At 45.5% G+C, this 19,172-nt stretch overlaps 1 protein-coding gene across 8 annotated transcripts in view; it reads left to right on the top strand.

Moving 5' to 3' along the window:
* Window positions 1–14,737, top strand: part of LOC111953388 (microtubule-associated protein 4) — a 114,822-nt gene extending 100,085 nt beyond the window's left edge. For 4 of the 8 annotated variants that reach the window (XM_070435688.1, XM_023972612.2, XM_023972616.2 and 1 more), the window contains 9 exons: window positions 392–566; window positions 798–860; window positions 1,621–1,910; window positions 3,258–3,320; window positions 5,108–5,200; window positions 6,136–6,217; window positions 6,476–6,588; window positions 14,024–14,201; window positions 14,516–14,737. In XM_070435688.1, coding sequence (XP_070291789.1) covers window positions 392–566; window positions 798–860; window positions 1,621–1,910; window positions 3,258–3,320; window positions 5,108–5,200; window positions 6,136–6,217; window positions 6,476–6,588; window positions 14,024–14,201; window positions 14,516–14,523 — 1,065 coding nt within the window. In that variant the 3' untranslated portion in view covers window positions 14,524–14,737. The remainder of the gene's footprint in view (window positions 1–391; window positions 567–797; window positions 861–1,620; window positions 1,911–3,257; window positions 3,321–5,107; window positions 5,201–6,135; window positions 6,218–6,475; window positions 6,589–14,023; window positions 14,202–14,515) is intronic. The other 4 variants (XM_023972610.2, XM_023972611.2, XM_023972613.2 and 1 more) reach the window with 4 other exon arrangements.
* The last annotated feature ends 4,435 nt before the right edge of the window (window positions 14,738–19,172 follow it).

The raw sequence follows: 19,172 nt of genomic DNA, 5'->3' as shown, positions 1-19,172 counted from the left end.
ATGGAGCCTGGCCCTTGAATGTCCTGCTTGGATATGATTGCAGAGGATTCAGTACAGGCTAGCCAGGTGGCAATGAGAGAGATATCATGATAGCAATTACTTTATGAGGATTTGCTGATGTTTTTGTTGTACATCGAATACTAGATAGGCAAGTGGTTTTATAAATATAACATTATCCAATGTTCCTTTTTTTAAGGAATGTAACATTATGCAACAAAGAGGTTCTTTGCCACAGCTTCAGTTTATGAGAGTACTATGGTGTACATTCAACCTTTTATTTGTTATTAAACTCCATTACTCCATTATTTGTAACTGAATAGTTTCGCTCCATCCTTCCTTCCCTTCTGTATCTGTTTACCAAACGTCTCCCATTCCCTGTCTCTCCCTCCAGACGACCACAGAGAGGCGTCCTCTAGTGCCAAAGGCCACCGCCGCCTCCACGGCTCGAACTGCTGCCCCCAAAAACGGCACTGCCACCACGGCAACCAGTAAACCAGCCACGGCGACCCGCATGCCCCTCGCATCCCGCACTGCCGGCAGCGCACCCGCAACCAGACGCCCTCTGGGTGAGTCGCTATGCTACACACTTACACATTTTTGAACACGCGTACACACAAACACACACACACCGTGACCTATTGTTTTGGTGATTCAAAGTGTCTGACGTCTAGCCAGCAGGGTACCAAACGGTTTCTGCATTCCACAACGTGACTTCACTGCTTTGCCAAACAAACTTTGACAAGACAATAACAGGGAGCAACAGGTTGAACTTTGATCTCTTCTGTTCTGCCTCTCAGCATCAAAGACTGACAGCAAGCCAGGAGAGGACAAGAAGCCCAGCACTCTGAAGTCAACTACAGGTACAGAAACAGTCCTCCTCTCTTCTCTTCGTCTCCACCCCCCCCCCCCCCCCCCCCCCCCAGCACTGTAACACCAGTTGAGGGATTGGGGGCAGCTGTTGCACAAAGAGAGACAGAAAATGAAGAGTGACAGAGTCATGCAGGAACACACTGATGAAGCATGTAGACCGTGACAAAGAGGTGGTGAAGTCGTCGAGAGAGAGAAAAGCAGCAGAGTGTAAAAACCTCAACACAGCACACTCTGAGGATTACACTCCCCTACTGTTGACATGAGCTGCTGACACTGGCACTACATCTCAACGTTGCATAACCAGCAACGCAGGCAGAAGCCGCTACTATACGCATAGAGAGGGGATGATTTTCTGATCCGAGCATGTCTTTCTGCTCAGAAATAAGACTCTTTCAGGACGGATTGGATGGATCTAAGACTTAAGTCTCGGCAGGGTACATTTAGTTCATCATGTGATGTCCGTTAGACATTTGGGAAGTGGGATAATAAACGTTGCAGTGCATACTGGGGTTTATGTTGCTACAGAGCAGAAAGGATACCTGCCTGATGTATTTTCCCAAAAAGGTTTTTCAAATTGTTGCTAACAGCATATTAACCGTTACCTGATCTTAATCACAGAATAGTAAGAGTAGCGAAGAGAGCAGGTCTATATCATTTCTCTGAACTGAGTTGAAGTATTTTTGCATCTAAACGGCTTCATTACCTGGTTGTTTATTGTCCTCTTTTCTCCTCCTCCTCCCTCCGTTCTAGCAGACTCCACCCGGCCCCGGACCAGCACCACCCGCAGCTCTATAGCTAGCACCACCAGCGCCACCCCCCGTGTTCGCCCCTCCACCACCAAACCTGCCCCCTCCTCCTCCACAGTATCAGAGAAGAAGCCGTCTGTGCCCCGCGTCCCCCGTCCCCCCTCCACCACGGGCAGTGCCAACGCCACGCGCACCACCTCCCGCCCAGGCACAGCCCCCGCACCAGACATTCGCAATGTGCGCTCCAAGATCGGCTCCACGGACAACATGAAGTACCAGCCCGGAGGGGGGAAGGTAAGGGGTCGTGCATCAGTGATAGATGAGGATACCCGCATAATTTATGCGGCTACGCGCTTTAATATTTCCAAGGCTTATTGGTCAGGTTGTGTTTTATACATTAGTTCTTATATTAATAAAATAGATATTGTTTCACAGATGGGCTTGTTTTACAGACAATGTCATTATGATATTGTGTAGGGCTCTGTAGTGATAGTGTTCACAGTCTAATGCAGGGGTGTCAAACATACGACCCGGGGGTCCTATCCGGTCCTTGGGTGGTTTGAGTAAAAATAAATTAACAGAACAAATAATTTTTGGGGGGGAATGAACTTGATATACTTTAAAATGACTAAATATACTTTAAAATGGCTAAAATGTAATGGAAACTGTGTGGAAATGAGAATGGACCTACATTCATACAGTTTCTTGACTGTAACCAGCTCACTAATAATCACCGGAATGACTGTCAGGGAGCATCGGAAAATCAAAAACGATGGATAGAGGACTATTTTTAGCAAATTCTGGCGGCAAGGAAATACAACCAATTTTCAGTGCGGCCCTCCAGATCTCATTGAAGACTGAATGCTGCCCACGGAGCAACATTTGTTTGACACCCCTGGTCTAATAATGGCTTTGCCTCCCTCAGACAGGTTATATTCAGTAGATGAAGCCCCAGCTAACACGGTATTTTCCCATAGTGCACTTCTCCTAATGCCACATCCTGTAGCAGCGCTTTCCCTGTTAACAACCCCTCCTAGTTTCTTCTCCCAGAGAACTGGTCCCAGCTTGTCTCATATTTTACCCTTTGCGATCCAAAATAGTTCCCAGTTAACTTCAGTTAACTCAGTGACTTCCTCCATAAATCTCCATTTGATTCAATTCACCATCTTGCACCCATGCTGACATCTCACCCCATTCTCTACATCCACCTATACACTACTTTACTTCTCACTTCCTTTTTCCTGGCTGAAACCCCTTATACATTATAAGTCCTCCTAACACGCTTTTTAGCCAGATACACTATGCCTTCACTTCTACTGTCAAGTGTCAACATGGTGGAATAACCAAGTCCAACGTTGGAATTACCAATAACAACGTTGGAATAACCAAGTCCAACGTTGGAATTACCAATAACAACGTTGGAATAACCAATAACAACGTTGAAAGACATATGGTGCCACATGTTGAGCGATGGACCCCAAACTGCATGTCAAAGAAAATGCAGATTTTCTTTGTTCTCTGAAATAAACCGAGCCCTGCTGTTTTGGATACAGCATTAGAATAGAAGAGGTAGTTCTGCGGACTCCTGCTGCCCTGTGTCCTGTGTGTTGTATTGACCCAGGGTGGGACTTGTCTCCCCAGGTCTCTGGCAGGAGCGACGCCCTGGCCAAAGGCTCCTCCTCCAAAGAGACCAGCGAGGCCAAAGTGAGTTCACTCCCCATATCTACCCCTATCTCTTCAAATATCTCTCTCTTCCTCACCCTCTGTTCACTACTCTCACTTTCTGTCTCTCTTTGTATATGTCTCATTATGTTGTCTCTCACCCGCTCTTTCTCTGTCAATCTCTCTCTTTCTTCTCTTTCTCTCTCATTCTTTGTCTCTCTATCCTCTTGTCATTTTCTTCTAAAGTGAGATACATTTCCTCCAAGCTGTTCATCTGACCTCTGTTTGTAGGTTAAAATATTGTGGTTTTACAGGTTTTTTTTATTGCCATATTTCATTGTTCACAAACACATACACTCACTCATCTCTGGTTATCCCTCATTCACTGCATGGACTGACTGACGGACAGCTGTCTAAAGCAGATGTTTAGGTGACTGACTGACTCACCGACCAACCGACACCATACTGGTGCGCAGTGGAGACTGCGCACTGGTGACTATGTGTTTACAGCCAGACAGTTCTGGAGTTACCAGCATCAACGTGAGGTTTTGTGGAAGCGGACCACACCCGAAGAAGAATCATGCGTTTGAAATACAATCGTTCTGATTTATGTTGCGTCTTAGGTTTCACCTCAAAAACATTTAGTTAGGTTATTGTTTACAGTAGATATGGAAGAATGGTCAATGAGATACCAGATCGGATGGCATACCCTTGGAGGGGAGGCACACATCCGTAGTAGAGCGCTAAGCATACTAACACACTGCCTTGCTACAATCTCTCTCCTCACAAGACTTCATACAGTAACGCAAGCCAGACCCAGAGAGCCAGGAGTCCATATTAACAATGTTGCTTGACAGCAATACGAATACTGTATATCCCTGGTTTTAAAATTGTCCTGAACCTAAAGCAAAGTATTAAAGTTGGCCTACCCTGTGGCAAAGTAGGGTCTGGAGGGCTGTGATAAGTCATTGTACAGTAGCATATGTCTGCACTGTAGACGGAGGATCCAGACGGAGAGACTTTCTGAGTTCTGCTCCGTCACACCCTCCACTAAAGCTCTCCATCCCCCTAATTGCCACAACATAATGATACCCAGAGGACTCCTATGGCTGTCAAGGATCTGAGCTTAAGCCTGCTACTGCCTAGTATCTGTTTGTCTGTGTATGTGTGGTTCCTTTGCTTAACTGTCAACAGTGATTTCTAACTAAGATGTCTAATGGACTGTATGAAATGTAGTAATTTTCCTGTCTAAATCTAACTACTGGGTTTGTGGGTTCATGGTACCAATGTCATGTTGTCCCTGTGCGATTGTCCGTCTATGTGCCAACCAGTATGAATGTGTCAATATGGCAGGATATCACCAAAGTGAATTTTAAACGGAGACATTAACTTCAGCCAGTCATTAAGCCCATTAAAAGGGCATACAGTATGCATAGCAATATCATAATTCAGACACAGTGTGACACAGTCAGACCGTGTCTGACTGTGTCTGCAGTCAGACACAGTTATAGTAATTATCACTGTAACAACACACGTTAGCACCAACATACAATACATTACAGGTGAAACCATCACCGTGATAATACATTCACATGCCTGATTCAATAATCTATTTTAATACCGTAGCAATTGAGCATCTTCAAAGGGCAGGTGTGGATGTGGGACCCGCATGCGTGTGTCAATAGACGTCTGTGTGTGGCCTCTAGATGCTTCTGCGCTCCTCTCTTCCTTCCTCGTCACAGCTCGCCCCCCACCCCACCCTCCCTCTAACCCTAACCCCCACAGTGAATCTACTCTTCCTCTCTGCCTGCTCTATGCTGTGTTTGTAGGTTCAGATAGTCTCCAAAAAGCTGGACTTCAGCCACGTCACCTCACGCTTGGGTTCCAAGGACAATATCAAGCATGTTCCTGGTGGAGGGAAGGTTAGTACCGGATTCCGGCTTAGCTTGAATGGCCCCCAACCCTACACGGCCGGCCGCACGTCATGACCACTAAAGAGCTCGGGGCGGGGGGGGGGGGGTTTATCTTCTGAAGACTCCACTGGAACAGGCTGAACCTCACTCATACAAAAAATAACAACTTCTGCAGACCTCAAAAGGTCTGAGTCACGGTTCTATCATTGACAGATTTGGTTCTAGTCTAGGAAATGCTACAGTGCTGCCCCCTTTTGACACTGGCACGGTCATTGCCTGAAAGCGTCGCTCCTGCCGAATGACACCACCGAACGCTTTTAAGACGTCACTCTTAATCACTGTTTTCTTGGGGGGGGGGGGGACCTTGGCAATAAGAGGCTGTTGTGTGATGTGGTTTTTGGACAGCATGGTATCTCTAGCTAACCCTCCTCCGTAGTACCTGCTACTGCCCATGGCTTAGACCAGTGTTCCCAACTCCAGTCCCTCCAACAGCACACATTTTTGTTGTAGCCCCAGATAAACTCACCTGATTTAACTCATTGAGAGCTTGATGATTAGTTGACATGCTTTTCCGGGGCTACAGTTGGGAAACACTGGAGTTGGGAAACACTGGCTTAGACTCTCCCTGTCACTGTTTCTAACTCACTCAACACCAATCAAACACCACCCTTACCTGTCTGACCTCTGACCTGCCCAGACACTCAACTCTGATTGGCTCTCTATGCAGACTTCCTCCTTTGATTGGTTGTACTCGTGCTGCTACTGTATGCGGTGGACACATTAGTAAATGGGGCAGTACATGAGTTTCCCCAAGAACAGATGGCTAATGATAAATCTGAATAGGTTCAACTGCATGGCGAAGAAGATGGCTGTCATGGATCTTTGACTGGTTGCCATTCATTTCCTATTCTGTGTGTGTAACTGGGTCTAATGTGTATTTACAGGTACAGATACTCAACAAGAAGGTGGATCTAAGCAAAGTGACATCGAAGTGTGGCTCCAAGGCCAACATCAAACACAAGCCTGGTAAAGGCCCTCTTCGGTAGACCTGTTGAGTTGCCATACTGAATGTACACTGTAATGCATGTGTTGTGTATGTTTCTATGTGTTTTATTGACCATAGCACGTTACTGTCATTATATGCTCAAGATGTTATTAAGGACCATTCAAATGTGACTACCAAAGATGATTATAATGATTAAGCAAAACAACAACTGATCTCTGTTCTGTGGACCTGTGCAGTGTGTACTGTCTATGCTGTCCCACTGACTGTGTGTCCTGTAGGGGGCGGCGATGTGAAGACCGAGTCCCAGAAAGTGAACTACAAGGATCAGGCTAAGTCCAAAGTGGGCTCAATGGACAACCTCTGTCACGAGCCCGGCGGTGGCAACATCAAGGTGAGGTCACTGGACGAAGGACCCTCACACTGAGTGACTGCTTTATAGTCCTACTTGCACACTGACAGTTTACTGTCAGACACCTGTCCCCAGTATAGTCTATTACATCTGGTGCATCAAATCAGATGTTCAGCCTGTGTCAAATGGTAGAGTCCAGAAAACAACTTGGAAATGTGATCTCCACAGTGATAGCATTCTGAAAAACATTTTAGTGAAGATAGCCATTGAGCATGGCACAGGTACGGTAAGTTATTACAATACATTGTGGACAATACCGTCTGTGGAAAGTGTCGCTCCCCACAGTTTAGAGAGGGAGAGCGAGCGAGACTTTCTTTAATGATACATCCTCATTTCATTAAATCCTCACCACCACCACCCCCTTCAAAAAAACAAATATCCCCTGTGCTGCGTACTCACCTTGTCCTTTACCCCACGATACAAAACCACATCCCACATCACAATAACCAAAACCTCACCACTTCTACAACCGTATATCCAACCCATCTTCCCCAGCTGTACAGACGGCCTCCCCAACACACCATATCTCCTGAAACATCGCCACACTATTTATAATTTCATAGAACTCAAATTCAACCCTAAGGCGCGCAGAGACCATCCCATTAAACAATAGTAAAGGGTCTGTTATCCCCCCACCTTTGACCCTGTTCCTCTTTGTTAGCCAAATAACTAACTTTGCCTGAGCAAACAGAACATTCAACAACACACATTTGGCCTTTTCCTTATTTGAACACCTGTACCCCATTATAAACATCCTGACAGTAAACTCCACCCACAACCTCTCACACAGACATTCCAACAGAGACATGAATTGCATTAACCTGGCGCACACAGAAAACACATGATGCACAGTTTCACTCATGACACAGAAAGGACACCCCTGTCCGACTCCTGGGTCGACCCGTGCCAACCAGCTGTTAGTGGCCATGGCTCCATGTAGAACCCTCCACTGGAGATCCCCTGACCTCTTTGGCACTGGGGACCCACCATACTCTCCGCCCCACATACCCCCTGCCACTGATGTGCCTTCACACTGTTGGGCTCCTAATGTTCCTTACCTTAATGCAGAGGTTGTAGAGGACTTTACCTTCCACCCACTCAAACTCCCCCAGGCTCGGAGTGTTAAATCTAACAAGTCCTCCATACCCCCTTGCCAGTCCCCAGTCTCTGCCGTCACCTGCAGTGGGGGAAACATTGGTGATCCCTCCCCCTTTGACCGCTCAAACACCCTCTTTACCGGCTCAGACAGTGCCTCCTGGACCTCCCCCAGGAATCTCTCTAGCAGCGTAAGAGATGTTAGTAAACCAGTAAACCTGTTTGTTGTGCCAGGGCTTCCAGGGTTTTCCACCCCTCCTCCCCCAGCAGCCGCAGGTCACCCAGCCTTAGTAAACCCGCTGCCATCGGCCGCTTCTGCAGGGTGGCCGATTGAACTGATCTCAAAAGGATGGCTGAATTGTGGAAGATAGACTCCTCCCTGACCCACAGCCCAGGATCCACACCCCCTTCTCGTGTAGGCCTTAGTAGCTGCCAGGCCCTCAGCACTGCAGAGTAAAAATCAGAGAGACCTGCTGTACTCAGCCTCTCCAGCCTCATGAGGAAAAGCTACCGGTCCATCCCTAATCCGCCAGCTCTCCTCATCAGCAGCAGCCGACATCAGTATGGTACAGCAGTCTCTGCGCCGCCTTTAGTCGGGAATGCAGGCACCCTGCTCTCCAGTTCCACCAGGCCCTGTCCTCCTTTGTTGACGGACATGTACAACACTGCTGCCCTCAGCCAGTGATGGCCCGACCAGAACAAATCCACCAGCTTGTGTTGCAGGTCTGCGAGCAGACCGGCTGGGGGTTTATGCCACAGGGAGGATGCCGCCAGGTTGTTGATTATCAGCACCCTCCCTCTATATGACACTTGAGACAGGAGCCACCTCCATCTGGCCAATCTTGACACCTCCCAGTACTTCCTGACCCACCTCTCCGAGCCCAGGTACACCCCCAAAATGTTAAGCCCTTTACAACCCCCTCCTCCCTCCATGCCCCACATAACAGCTTTGCTCTTGCCCCAGTTCACCTTAGCTGACGAAGCTCCCTCGTACACCTAGTCTCTAGTGCCTGCATATCCTGTCCATCCCTGACCATCACAGAAATGTTATCTGCATATGCCGACACTACTATGCCTGTCCATCACACTCCCTGCAGTCTCCTGCGTAGGAGGCCCTAAAAAAGGTTCAATGGCTAGTGTATTTAACTGCCCCGATAGAGGTCATCCTTGTCTAATGCCCCGCCTCACCAAGACTGGTCTACTGAGCCCCCCTCCGAACTTGACCATATGTGACGCCCCAGCATACAACATCTTCACACAAGCCAAAACCTTTCCCCAAACCCAAACACAGACATCACATTGAACAGATACCTCGGCAGGTCTCGACAGGTCTCGACATCGGCCACTCTACCAAAAGCCTTCTCTTGGTCTAGAGACCAGTCCAAATTTCACCTTAGAAACTCTAGACAAGTCCAACATGTCCCTGATTTAAGAAGAAGTTGTCAGTGATTGAGCATCCCGGTACACAATATGTCTGGTCCATGTATACTATAGAGTCCAGATGGGACTTCACTCTTTTAGCGAGGACCTTGGCAAATATCTTCTAGTCCGCACAGAGCAATGCCACAGGCCTTTTTGGGGGGGCAGGAGAGTTAGAGCCACCCGACGGCAGCACATCGTCAACTCTCCTACCCCCACGCAAAAGAAGTCCAGTCCAATTATTCCCCAGAATTTCCCCAGAATTGAGGGTCAATCGACCCCGGTAGACATTTGGGTTATGGCCTCTGCCAGTTCATCGGACAACAGGAGAATGTCAATTTCATCCCTCTGTGCCAGAGAGCGCTTAGGGAGTTCTGCAAACAAAACCTGAACACGTATAGGATCACACAGTTGTGCCCTATACAACTCAGTAGAAAACTCCACAGTCCACTCCGGCATCTCCCCCACCACAGAGGTCACCCGCCCATCCGACAGCCGCAGACAATCCAAACCAAAGAAGGAGAAGCTGGGAGCATCCATCTCCTTGAGCATGGAGAACCTAGCTCTTAAAAGTGCTCCATTTGCTTTAACCTGGAAAAAACTGCCCAGGTCCCTATGTAATTCAGCCAAATTAGCCTGGGGGCCTACATTGCTTTGCCCCACCAGCTCTACCTCCACATCACTGATACTACGCTCGAGTTCCTCCAATACTCTCCTAGCCTGAGAATGAGAGAGCTGTATACTGTTGACAGAAAAGACACATTTGGACTTTTCCCACATCCCACCATTGACTCAGAGAAACTCCTCTCTTCGCTGCCCCCACCTTTCTCAAAAGAGTCTGGAAACCTGAGAAAAAAGTGGCATCTTTTAAGAGCTTTACATTAAACTTCTAATATGATGCCTGCCGAGGCCCTGGTGAAGTAGACAGCTCAGCCATGGTTATGTGGCGATCCGAAAAACCCACCGGCAGAATGGTAGCGCCCAACAGCCTATTGCTCTGATTCCTGGACATGTAAAACCGATCTAGTCAGGCTGCACTCACCCTAGCCCCAAAGATCTTCACCCATGTAAAGTGTCTTGTGTTGGGATGTCTAGTTCTCCAAACATCCACTACATCAAACTGCTTTAAGATGTCCCCCCCCCTCCTCTCCCTTGTAACTATTCCCCAGGTCGTTGCTGTAAATGAGAATATGGTCTCAGTCAACTTACCTGGTAAAATAAGGATAAAATAAATAAAAACACCCGCACTGAGCCTGAATGAGGCTCCTCCTCATTTTTATCTTTGGTAAAAATCCATTGTACAGTTCCAGTCCCTGCCTACCACCAGCATCTCCTCAGGCGCTACCTGTGAGTTTCTTAGACACCCAAACAGATGCCCCCTCTCTCGCCCTGTGTTAGGCGCATACACATGTATAAGGGCAAAACCCCTGTTGTTAATTTCTGCTTTTACTACAAGCAGTCTACCTCTCCACACCTCCTTGGAGGAGCAAATTATTACGACCAAACTTGGTGCAAAAAGGACTGCCACCCCTGCACTAACATTTGTTCCATGGCTCAACACACTTGCTCCTTTCCACCAGAGCTCCAAATCGACTTCATTCACCACATCACTATGCGTCTCCTGCAGAACCAACACCTGTACTTTTTTTTGTTTTAAATATTCACCCAACAGACTCCTCTTACCCGCATCTCTGGCACCATTTATATTAAGCGAGCCTAGCCAAAGAGTCTCCATAAGAAGTGGGAGACAAGCCAGCAAAGAAAGAGACCAATAACAAAGCTCAAAAAGCCCAGTGCCAGAAAGAAACTATTCATCTAAACAGCATCTGAAGGTAGACCCTTACGCACGGTGGTTGTGACCCACTTCCTCAACCTAAAACATTTCCTGAGTGAGAGGACACCATGCCCCTCATTTTTCATATCGTGTTTCAGAGGTGGGACCAAGTCATTGTTTTACAAATCACAAGTAAGTCTCAAGTCCTAGCACTCAAGTCCCAAGTCAAGACAGACAAGTCCAAGTCATGTCTCAAGTCAAGACCGTCAAGTATCAAGTCAGGTCTCAAGTCTTTAACTTTGAGTTTCGAGTCCTAAACAAGTCATAATGTGTTCTTCAAATGTAATAGAATTTCATATTTTCAACCAGAGTAATAGTTAGTATATTACATTTACGCAAATCATGAATGCTTTTAAAAAATATCTATATATATATTACTTTCCAAATAAACGTTATATTTCCATGGAAATACATTGGTAGCCCCCCCCCCAATAGCGATGTAGGCTTGTACACAATCGTCCAACCTTGTTTTAGGAACATCAGGCAGGATTTAGGCTACCAAAAAAAAATGCATTGATCACGTTCCTGCACTGACTGACTGTGTGGAGGCTCATTGATTTAACGTTACGTTAGCCTACATGATACACTAGTAAAGTAATAAAATATATAGCTGTTGGCTATATTATCCGCGACTTACCGTTCTTTGTGCAGCTTCAAATGTCAAACAAAGTTGGAAATTGTTGCGCCTCCGTCTGTAATTTTCTTCCCGCATGTTTTGCAAGTTGCAATCCGTTTTTTGTTGATACAGCGTCGTCTTTATATCCGAAAATAATAATTTGGGGTATCATCTTTCCAAGGGCTCCATCTGAATTCACCCGCCGACGTTCCTCTGCACTGCCCGCACAACTTTTTCTCAGCTGGCACAATTTGATTGGCTGCTGTCCGATTCAAACTGTAATCCGTTAAATGAAGAGTTGATGCGCTGCACACTTTTTTTAATAGCATCATTTTTAATATTTGGGCTTGGGGAGGGTATCAAGTCTGTTCGAGTCATAAGGCTCAAGTCCAAGTCAAGTCACGAGTCATTGGTGTTGAATCAAAGTCGAGTTGCAAATCATCATATTTGTCCAAGTCATGTGACTCACACCTCTGGCGTGTTGTACTGATCTTACAAACTTTACCGGATCACAAAAAAAAGATTAACCTTTTTCCCTTCAGTATCATTCAGGAACCTTGACAGTTCCCTAACCTTGTACTTTGACCCCTCTGCCTGACTGACTGTCAGCTCTGGACCCATTGAGGAGGAGTCTGAAAAGAAAGCGATCTCCTCATCCTCAGACTCACCTTCCTCCTCCTCATCTCCATCTCCCATCCTGACCACCTGCCCTTTCTCTCTAGCTGGGCCCCCCCGGCACCAGGCAAAGGTTCCTTAGTGCCTTTGACTACACCAGCCTCTCCCCTCCCACCTCCTTTCTTCTCCCCCTTTTTCATTTTCCGCTTGACACCTTCCTCCAACACCCCTAGTCGCTTGCCCTTCCCCACTATACTCTCCTCATCCACTAGCAGAACCTGAATAGGCCCAGCCTCAGCTACAGCACCATCTATAGCATGACTAGACCCAGCACCATCTATAGCAGGACTAGACCCAGCTTCATCTACAGCACCATCTATAGCATGACTAGACCCAGCCTCATCTACAGCACCATCTATAGCAGGACTAGACCCAGCCTCAGCTACAGCACCATCTATAGCATGACTAGACCCAGCCTCANAGACCCAGCCTCAGCTACAGCACCATCTATAGCATGACTAGACCCAGCCTCAGCTACAGCACCATCTATAGCAGGACTAGACCCAGCCTCAGCTACAGCACCATCTATAGCATGACTAGACCCAGTCTCAGCTACAGCACCATCTATAGCAGGACTAGACCCAGCCTCAGCTACAGCACCATCTATAGCATGACTAGACCCAGTCTCAGCTACAGCACCATCTATAGCAGGACTAAGACCCAGCCTCAGCTACAGCACCATCTATAGCAGGACTAGACCCAGCCTCAGCTACAGCACCATCTATAGCATGACCAAGGAAAGAATCAAGAAAATAAGTAAGGACAGAGCCCTCCACACGGCCTCTCAACTACAAAACACTCCCAGAGAGAGAGAGAGCGAGAGGGGCAATGCGGGGGAAAGCATAGCATTGCATTTATCCATGTTTGTGCTCTTTCCTCACTGTGTTCATAACAACACTCAAAGAATGAAGTCCATCTTATCAGTCACATGACCAGCATCTCCATGGATGCACCGTTCATCTCCTCTGGCACTGTGAATGAATATTGCTTTTCTGCATGCAATGCATACTGTACACAGTTGATAATGAACACACATCACATATTGACATGTTCTCAGTTGGTCCTCAATCACATTCTTTGGACACATACTATATGACTATTTCAGAGATGTTTATAGATGCCTGCACATACAGTACCTTTCAGCTTGCACCAGCAGTATACGCAACACTTGCACAATCCATGAAAACATATTTATTTTGGTGCTCTCTATGGTTTAGGTATGCACATTTCTTTTGAATGAAAATGGTGATAAAACCCAGGGTTTAATGGTGTGGGTGATGTGTAGTGTTGAAACACACACACGTTTACCAAACCATCTAGCTTCCCCTGGATTTAGTCATTTATCCCTTCCCTTGTGGTCTTTTTGTGAACTAGAGACATCTGTTTTATGTATCCAGAGCTACTGGACACATAAGCCCCTGTCTAAAGATAACTATAATTATTATTATTCAACAACAAAAATAATCTGATGATTAAATATAGCTGAAGAATATATTCCACATCCAAAGCTAGCTCTCATCTAATATGTTTGAGTAAATATAGCTCTTTATTTTCCACAATATTTGATACGTCAGACCACTGGTCTTGTTTTAGCTTTTATGATTTTCTACCATTTTTTATTCAGCATTGAAGACATCCTCAGCGCCTACCATGTTTTGTTTGAGTACGCTTGTAGTTAATATCCCATCTGTCCTACTGTACACACACTGCAACCCCTTTTTCCATTCCATTGCAACCACCCCACCCAATTGACACCCTGCTACTGTATGCATTTTTAGGCTGAGGGAGCCCAGGAGATGGCAGAGGAAAATGGGGCTCGCTCCAGTGATGCCTCAGCCAAGGTGCCAGGGCAGGCAAGCAGCCCCGCCCAGGAGAACGGAGTGAAGGAGGGTGCCCCATGCGGAAGCCAGGGCATCCATGACCCCCAGGGCTTTGACTCGCGCATCCCTGAGACAAGTAAGTGTGCCATCCAAACCGAACAGTCCCTGCCTGTCCTCTCTCCTAGGGTGCGTCCCACTCCTCATTCTCTCAGACTCCTATCCCTTGATGTGAGCTGAATATAAGGCCTCCCAAATACTGTCTGTCCTCAGTTTTCAACCCAAATATGCTTTATGGTTGTCTGGTCTGGAGAGGGGCCTTATGAAGGGGCAAGTTTGGATACAAAAGAAGCAGAGATGGTCTTTATCTAAATGACTTTGAGACTTTCGTATTTATTTTTGTGATTTACATGTCCCTGACCACCCCATTACCTTTGACTTCTTATTTTACAGGCTTCTAATTCTTCTTTGTGCTATCCCTCTACCCTCTTCATCTTAACCCCCTCAACATCTCCTATGTCCCCCACTCCTCTCTCCTCTCCTCTTTCCCATTCTTTCGGTCCCATTTCCACACTTCCTGCTGCAGATTGAGTCTTTCAAGCTCAACTTCCGCGAGAACGCCCGCTCTCGCACGGACCACGGCGCCGACATCATAACCTGGCCAGCCCCGGGAGACAACCCTCACACCCACAACGCAGCGTCTCTCTCAACGACTCCCTGAACTTTGCTGGCTACCCCGCTGCACCCCCCCCCCCCCGGAAACGGCACGCTAGCAGGACTCAGGTCATGACCCTCAATCCCACATCCAAACACCTCACTCATGTATCATTCTCTTACTATGCCTAAACCTGCGCTTACCTACCTACCGCTGTCCTGTGTTCCCATTGGATGAGCTGACATTGTACATACAGTAGACCAAGCTTCAAGCAGGTTGGGATAACATTGGGAGGGGAACGGAGGCTTGCCATGTTAACTGTGAAGTCTAATTCATGTTTCCTCACCTCTCCAAGAGCATAACATGGCAGTTGCAGCGTACAGTAGCAAAAAATCAGTCTTATCCAGTATTACAGTACGTCCTAGTGCCGTCTTAGTGAGAGTAATCTACCAGGCATCGCCAGCCCTGAACACACCTGTTTGGTTCACATAGACACCCCCAATGGGAAACCTTCCTAGACTCACCTGCGGGTTATGTACGCAGACTAATATGTGTGTAGAGCCCTTTTACTTGTGAGCATGTAGGGCTGTGGTGTGTTCCCAATAACCATTGATTAATTTACTCACTATTCACCAACCATCTACTCACTCACTGCCTCACCTCCCTCCTCTCTCATATCCATGTACCCAGAGTCCAGACCCCTCTTTTTCACTGTCCAAGGGTTAAAAAAAAAAAAATGTAAAAGAGCACTCACAAAATATTAGTAAACTAGTAGACTGTAGGCTATTTAACTCTCTTTAAATTGTGTGTTTGTGATGGTGTTTGATTGAATAATACTGTAACAATGAGCTGTGGCGTTCTGTTCTGTTTACTTTTACATTCGTTTATTTTCCTCATCAGCTTAGTTTTAAGGTTTGTTTCATTGTTTTCTTCTTTCGTTTTATTTCTCGTGTAAGCAATACGGTGGATGGTCTCTTTACCAACAGGGCTCAGAAATCCTCTTGAATACACACACATATATTTTTCTCGAAACAAAGGCACACAGTCATGAAGATGCGACTCCGTTTAGGGCTTTGGGTGTGACAAGGGAGATGAAGACGAAGACAGATAAAAAGGGAGACAGCGAACACTGAGGCGTAGTGACGTAAAAACGTGTCCCCTTCAGTGTGTTAAGACAACAATGTGATGTGTCAGAATAGTGCTGTCTAGGAAAGTTCAAGAGAGTAATAGAATGTTAAGATGAATTATGTGAAGGAAAGTGTCTCGGAGGTTGGTGGAGCGATGTGTCTTGTACTGTACGTGCCTCCTGTCCTGCTTACCTGAAACTGGGATGGGACTCGGGCTGGAAGCTCAAGCTGATGGACCCTTGTCCCTGGAGTGACACAGACAGACAGAATGTCATAGTTGAAAATGAAACCGCATGGTGGCACTGTAGTTTGATTAGGATTTAGAATGATCGTATTTTGTGACCAGTCCTGCTTGTTGTCCCATTTCAGCTGTTTTCTGAGGGTTCTGGTAAAGTGTTATTGACAGTTATAAGAGGTTCTGCTGAAGGACTTGTTTTTGTCAGGCTGTTGGCAGTGGAACATTCAATGTGGCTTATTTTACTTGTAGCAATGTATCCAACAATTGCCTCCAATTGCCTTTTTAGTGCATGGCCAGGTAATATCATGCCCAGAGCAGAAAGCCTATGTGCATTATAACTTGCAGTGTTATGGTTCAGTATATTTGTCCTTGGGGGCAAATAGTCGGTGTTGTATATTCTTTTTTTTTAACAGTGGGCAGGAAGAAAATTGGGGGCTGTCAATTTGATTCTAAATTCTATTGCAGTTTGGTATATTATATAATTCAGCTCTAAGTTCGTCATGTTTTTTAAATGTGTTGAGCTCAAAATAAGGACAGTACACCAGGTACTCTTTTTGAGGAATGATTCCCCCCTAATTCACATCAAGATGTAGGCCTACTTTAATATCCTCTTAAATCAGAGATATGGAAACTATTAAAATGACCTTAAATTCTTGAATATATTAAAGAGGGTTCACTGTGATGGTAATGTGTATTTGATGAAAGGTAAAGCTATCTCTCCACACACGGATTTACTCCCATTTTGTTCCTAGGATATCCATGAAATATTGTTTAAAAGAGGTTGTAATAATGTTTTTAAATTAAATCACAATCTATTGAGATGTGTGGAATAGGCCTAATACCCAGAGCCAATATAAGTCCATTTAAATGTTTTAAGAAAATGGTCAATACATTTTATTGTTATCAACAAGATGTTATTTTAAAATTGGAGAGGTTTGTAGATATTGATATTTGAGCGGTTTTGTAGTACAGCAGTGATTGTTGTAAGAGGAACGGCTGCTGAGGTGGATCGTAGTATCACCTCTGGTGCCACGATCCTCATCTGATAGTGAAATGTCAATATTACCCCTGATCCTGACTTACCACACTGACTGGGATGTTCTCTCTGAGATTGCACACGGTTGTATATAAATAGATATTTTACTGTTTTATACACTTTCGCCACAGGGGGGGGAAAAACGATATGAAAACAACAATGATGGTAATAAGGATGTTAAGTACAGCTTTTATGTTAATATGTCTTTAACAGTTTTAATAGTAAGGGGTATCATTATTGTTATTGAGCAAGTCTGCCTTTTTTTACAAGAAAAGGGCAGCTGAAGTGGAAGAATGTTATTGAGATATAATGTTCTATAGATGCAACACTTTTGTATTTATCTTGTGTTCCCATTGGTGCGTGGTGGTGGTGTCAGTGGGGGAGTGTTAGAGGGCTTATGGAAGGTATAGCGGGGTCTGGTCCAGTTTGTGCATTGCTGTCTATTGAACAGCCTTTCTTTCACAAATTGTAAGAGTTTTGTTAACTTTCACATAACCTTTGTCCATCCCCACAACCCCAGTCTTAAGAAATGAAAATACTCTTATTTACAGGTAGACCTTCAGATGTGATTTTGACATTGTAGGTAACAGTGACCTTCTTGCGTTGATTTGAAAACAAGATACGTGTAACATGGAAGGAATTGAAACTAATGTGTAGAATTGCACTGTATAACATGCCATTGTGGTGCAGGGCTTCCTGTTAAAGCAGGAAGTGGGATTAGAAGTCAGGTCATATCTGTCATTTAGGAATATTGTTGCCCTTGCCCTACACGCACGCACACACAGAAACACACACACACACACTCTGTCCTGGAGTGTCATGGAGACGTCCGCGCCCTAACACACCCTTATGTAAGACTAACAGTAGTTGTCAGGTTTGGCTTGTGTTACTTAGAGCTTTCCGGTAATGCTACAATGAGCTCCATAGATCTGCTTCTACCGCTAGCGCACACCCAATGTGCAAGTGTACTCATAGAACACACCTATTTAAGAGCATGCAGAAACAAATGGAATGTGTTCAGTAGACTTATGTCATTTGCAGAATTTGTCATTTGCAGAATTTGTTTTTTTGTTTTTCATTCATTTTGAATTTACATTTTTGGTTTGAAAGAAGTGTTTATTGTGATTAATTGTTAATTAGTGATGTGATTATTAAACATAAAAATAAAAAAATGTTTAAGATATTGTGCTTGTCTTTTGATTAGTTACGTTATCCTCTCTGTCCTCTTTTAGACATAATATAAGCCACATGGCCTATAAGCCAGGTAACTGCCAAAATAACTGAAACACTTGAGTAAATGAGGTACACAAAGTATACTGAACAAAAATATAAACACAACATGTAAAGTGTTGGTCCCATGTTTCATGAGCTGAAATAAAAGATCCCTGAAATGTTCCATATGAACAAAAAGCTTATTTATCTCGTTTTGTGCACAAATGTGTTTACATCTCTGTTAGTGAGCATTTAACACTTTGCCAAGATAATCCATTCACCTGTCAGGTGTGGCATATCAAGAAGCTGATTAAACAGCATGATCATTACACAGTTGCACCTTGTGCTGGGGGCAAAATGGCACTAAAATGTGCGGTTTTGTCACACAACACAATGCCACGGATGTCTCAAGTTTTGAGGGAGCGTGCAATTGACATGCTGACTTCATGAATGTTCACCAGAGCTGTTGCCAGAGAATTGAATATTCATTTCTCTACAATAAGCCGCCTCCAATGTCGTTTTAGAGAATTGGGCAGTATGTCCAACCGGCCTCACAACTGCAGACCACTTGTAACTACGCCAGCCCAGAACCTCCACGTCCAGCTGCTTAACCTGCGGGATCGTCTGAGACCAAGCCATCCGGACAGTTAATTATATTTCTGTCTGTAATAAAGCCCTTTTGTGGGGAAAACTCATTCTGATTGGCTGGGCCTTGCTCCCCAGTGGGTGGGCCTATGCCCTGCCAGGCCAACCCATGGCTGTGCCCCTGCCCAGTGATGTGGAAACCATAGATTAGGGCATAATGAATGTATTTCAATTAACTGATTTCCTTATACTGTATG

Source organism: Salvelinus sp. IW2-2015, linkage group LG27 (assembly GCF_002910315.2).
Source record: "Salvelinus sp. IW2-2015 linkage group LG27, ASM291031v2, whole genome shotgun sequence".
NCBI classification, from domain to species: Eukaryota; Metazoa; Chordata; class Actinopteri; order Salmoniformes; family Salmonidae; genus Salvelinus; species Salvelinus sp. IW2-2015.
The sequence above is the reverse complement of the archived record's forward strand: the minus strand, read 5'-3'. Positions and strand labels throughout refer to the sequence as shown.